The following is a 4,003-nucleotide window of genomic DNA, read 5'->3' on the forward strand; positions in this document are numbered from 1 at the left end:
ACTGGATCTGAAAAATTGTTCTGCAGGATGAAAGGATCAGTACAAAGATCACTGCAACTACATATGTGTGCTAATATGTAGTTGCAATGTGAACTAGAATTTCCTAAGTTAGAAAAACAAAATTATACCCCGTTATATTTAAGGGATCGGTCCAGCCAAAAGTTAGTAGTGTAAATATATTTTACTAAGCTTTACTCTGCCGGATCCTCCTCAATTTTATAGTTGATCGGCTAGAATTAGCCTAAGTATCCCTAGTGGCTTGCACAAAGGTATTATACACGAACCTAACACCAAAAATAGGCATATATTTTATCTTATTTCAAAATGAACAGCCGCTCAGCCCAGCCCATCTATAAAGCTCAGTGGCCGAGTCACTGATCCGTATTCTAAGCGACAACATTCTACCTCTCATCCTCCCACTTCCTTTTCTCGGCCATTCTAAGCCACCATGCCGGGCTCCATCGCCTTCGGTCGCTTCGATGACTCCTTCAGCTTGGCCTCTTTCAGGGCCTACATCGCCGAGTTCATCTCCACCCTCATCTTCGTCTTCGCCGGCGTCGGCTCTGTCATCGCCTACAGTAAGAAGTTCTGTTTCAATTACCGCACATGCATGCTCTGCTCGTATGGCTAAAGTGGAAGACGACGACTGCGTGCTAACAAAAAAGTTGAAAAATTGCAGCCAAGGTGAGCGGCGGCGCGCCGCTTGACCCATCCGGGCTGATCGCCGTGGCGATTTGCCACGGGTTTGGGCTGTTCGTCGCGGTCGCCATCGGCGCCAACATCTCCGGCGGCCATGTGAACCCTGCCGTCACCTTCGGCCTCGCCCTCGGCGGCCAGATCACCATCCTCACCGGCATCTTCTACTGGGTTGCCCAGCTCCTCGGCGCCATCGTCGGCGCCTTCCTCGTCCAGTTCTGCACCGGCGTGGTACGTATCCTCAGCCCATGCATATGTGTGCGCTTTTCCGGCCGGTGGAGCACGAAAACGAACGACACTAATACGGACTGTTTCCTTTCTCAGGCCACCCCTACACACGGGCTTTCCGGCGTGGGCGCCTTTGAGGGCGTCGTGATGGAGATCATCGTCACCTTCGGGCTCGTCTACACCGTGTACGCCACCGCCGCCGACCCCAAGAAGGGATCCCTCGGCACCATCGCCCCCATCGCCATCGGCTTCATCGTCGGCGCCAACATCCTCGTGGCCGGCCCCTTCTCCGGCGGGTCCATGAACCCTGCACGCTCCTTCGGCCCCGCCGTTGCCAGCGGCGACTTCACCAACATCTGGGTCTACTGGGCCGGCCCGCTCATCGGCGGTGGCCTCGCCGGCGTCGTCTACCGATACCTATACATGTGCGACGACCACAGCCCCGTCGCCGGCAACGACTACTAAGCCAGCCATGGGAAGAGTCGTTCGGTCCATAATGCCTTCGGCAACATAAAAAGTGCGTACGTGGTGGGCAGTCTCACGAATGTCTCGATGATGTGAAGAACATCCTGTTGTTTGGTTCAGATCGAAGCTGTAGCTGGATGATGCATGTTCCTTTATCTGTAAAATGTGATGTTGTGAAGTTGGTGGGGTTTGAGAATTCTTCAGTTGAGTTTCCTTATGCGATTCAATAAGAACATCATTGTTTAGTGCATCCAAGACCTCGCTGTGATCCTTCTCTGTTTGTACTTTTTTTTCCCGAATTTTCTCTGTTTGTGTTATGTGTGATTATCGCCCGTATATCGATTTGGAGCTACATATTTTTTTCACCACGTTACTGCATCCTGGTGGTTTCTTCTTCAGCTTTTATAATGCATTCTTCAGACATGAATGAGAAACCACAGCAACAAGTTCATGCCTAGCTCTTCACCATCTTCTCTTCACCATCTTCTGAGAGCATCTCCAACAGCGACGCCAAAAAACACGCGCGCGCTAAACTGATGCGCGGGGCATTTTGGCGCGCTCCAGCGGCGGCGGGAAACTAGTGCGCGCGGGAAACGATTGCGCGCGGGAAAAGGCGGCAACTCATGCGCTAGATTTGGCGCACCGCTTCGAGCGCGCCTATAAATTGCGGCGCTCGCCACGCGGCCTCCACACTTCCACGCGCGCTCTCCCCGCTCACTCTGCCGCTTGCTCGCCGCTTCCTTGCTCCCGCCACCACCGCGCCACCATGCCGCCGCGCCGCCGGGGATCGTCTGGCTATCGCGGCGTCCGCGAGCGCCCCGGCGGCACCTACTATGCCGAGATCCGGTCCGGCGACGTCCGGCTCGGCCTCGGCACGTTCGGGACCGGGCACGAGGCCGCCTGAGCGTACGACGCGGCGGCGTGGCATCTAGAGAGGCCGCCGGCGCAGATGAACTTCCGCGACGTCTTCACGCGCGAGCAGGCGTAGTCTGTCGCCCCTCCGCCTCGTCTTATCACGGACCAGGACCGTGCGGAGCACCGTCGGCGGCAGCGCCGCCTCCTCATCGCCGAGGAGGACGAGCGAGCCATGGCGGAGTGGCGCCGGCGCCACCCGGAGGACGTCGCGGCGGAGCGCGCCTTCTGGGCGGAAAGGACAACAAAGCGCCGCGCGGAGCGGTTGGACAGGCGTCAGCGGAAGGCCCTGGCGATATCGTTGAAGCAAGTGGGGTGTCGATCTTTGGGGATAATGATCCTCGTTGGAAGGACACGTGGATCGATACCTCGGACAACACCAGTCCGGATGAGGACGAGGACGACTCGGAGTAGGTTGTAGTTGCACCGTAGTATGTAGTTGCATTGTAGTTTTCAATGTAGTTGCACCGTAGTTTTATCTATGTATCATTTATCTATCTATGCTATGAACTATGTAAAATATCTATGTATTGTTTTTATATGAATTTTATATGTATTGTTTTTTATTAAAAAAATATGTATGCAATGTTCGTGCGATAGCGCGTGCTGTATTTTAGCGCGCCTGCTGAAGCTACGCGCGTGCGCTAAATTTTAGCGCGGCTGCTGGAGCCAGCGCTGCCCGCCGTGCTTTTCTAGACGATGAGCGCGTTGCAAAGTACTTTTTAGCGCGCCGTGCGTTGGGCGGCTGTTGGAGATGATCTGATAAGACAACTAGCCCAGTGTAGTGTCACATTCTCCAGCAACACAATTGACGACACATGGTTCCAATAACACGAATTCGCACGGAGGAGGTGCGAATTCTTTGGGTATTTTAGGGTGAATTCTTGGGTATTGGATAGAGAGGGAGATGACACGCAGGCATGAGGGGTGAATATTGTGTAACTCAATTCCCCGGATATGAGACGATGACACCCCTAAAGTACGCGAAAACTATATCTCGGTTATTACGGGAGTAACTCCCATCTCGCCTCAAGATTTTCGTGTGGCGTGCAGTACCGAGCAGACACATTTCTACCGTTTGTTCATGCTCGCTATTTGGTGTGTTCGCTGCTGCTGTTTTCTTTGTTTGTTTATCTTTTTCGTTTCATTTGTTTTTTCTTTCGGTTTTTATTTGTTTCTTTCCTGATTTTCTTCGTTTTCCATCAGTTTTCTTTGTTTTATTCGTGGTTTTCACTTTTTTTTTCTGTTTTGCTCGTTTCTTTCTTGGTTTTCAATGGGTTTTCCTAATTTTTTTCTTTGTTTTATTTTTTTCCTGGTTTTCTTTGTGTTTTTCTTAGTTTTTCATTGTTTCTATTCTTTTGCATTGGTTATCTTTGGCTTTTATTTTCCCTTTTTGATTTTTGTTTCTTTCTCGGTTTTCATCGTTTTTGTTGTTTATTTTTGACGGTTTCCATCGGGGTTTTCAAGACATGATTAAAAATATTCATATACATCTAAAAAAGTTTTTTGTGTACAGGTTGAACATTTTCTCAATACGTAAATAACATTTTTTTCATATATATGTTTCAATGCATATTTTATTTTTCGTACACATTATACATTTTTGGAATACATATAAAACATTTTTTATATTCCTTTAACATATTTGAAATACATTATTTGCATTTTTTCAAACATAATTTTAATTTTAAAAAAATTCCAT

The 4,003-nt window shown here is 49.7% G+C and overlaps 1 protein-coding gene across 1 annotated transcript; it reads left to right on the forward strand.

Annotated features, from left to right (window-relative positions):
- Positions 1-321: 321 nt before the first annotated feature.
- Positions 322-1,639, forward strand: LOC543268 (probable aquaporin TIP2-2). The gene is made up of 3 exons (XM_044582611.1): positions 322-578; positions 680-927; positions 1,021-1,639. The coding sequence occupies exons 1-3, from the start codon at positions 449-451 to the stop codon at positions 1,387-1,389; spliced, it is 747 nt and encodes a 248-aa protein (XP_044438546.1). The 5' UTR covers positions 322-448; the 3' UTR covers positions 1,390-1,639.
- The last annotated feature ends 2,364 nt before the right edge of the window (positions 1,640-4,003 follow it).

The sequence above is a fragment of the Triticum aestivum genome, chromosome 7D (assembly GCF_018294505.1).
Source record: "Triticum aestivum cultivar Chinese Spring chromosome 7D, IWGSC CS RefSeq v2.1, whole genome shotgun sequence".
In the NCBI taxonomy this organism is placed as follows: domain Eukaryota; kingdom Viridiplantae; phylum Streptophyta; class Magnoliopsida; order Poales; family Poaceae; genus Triticum; species Triticum aestivum.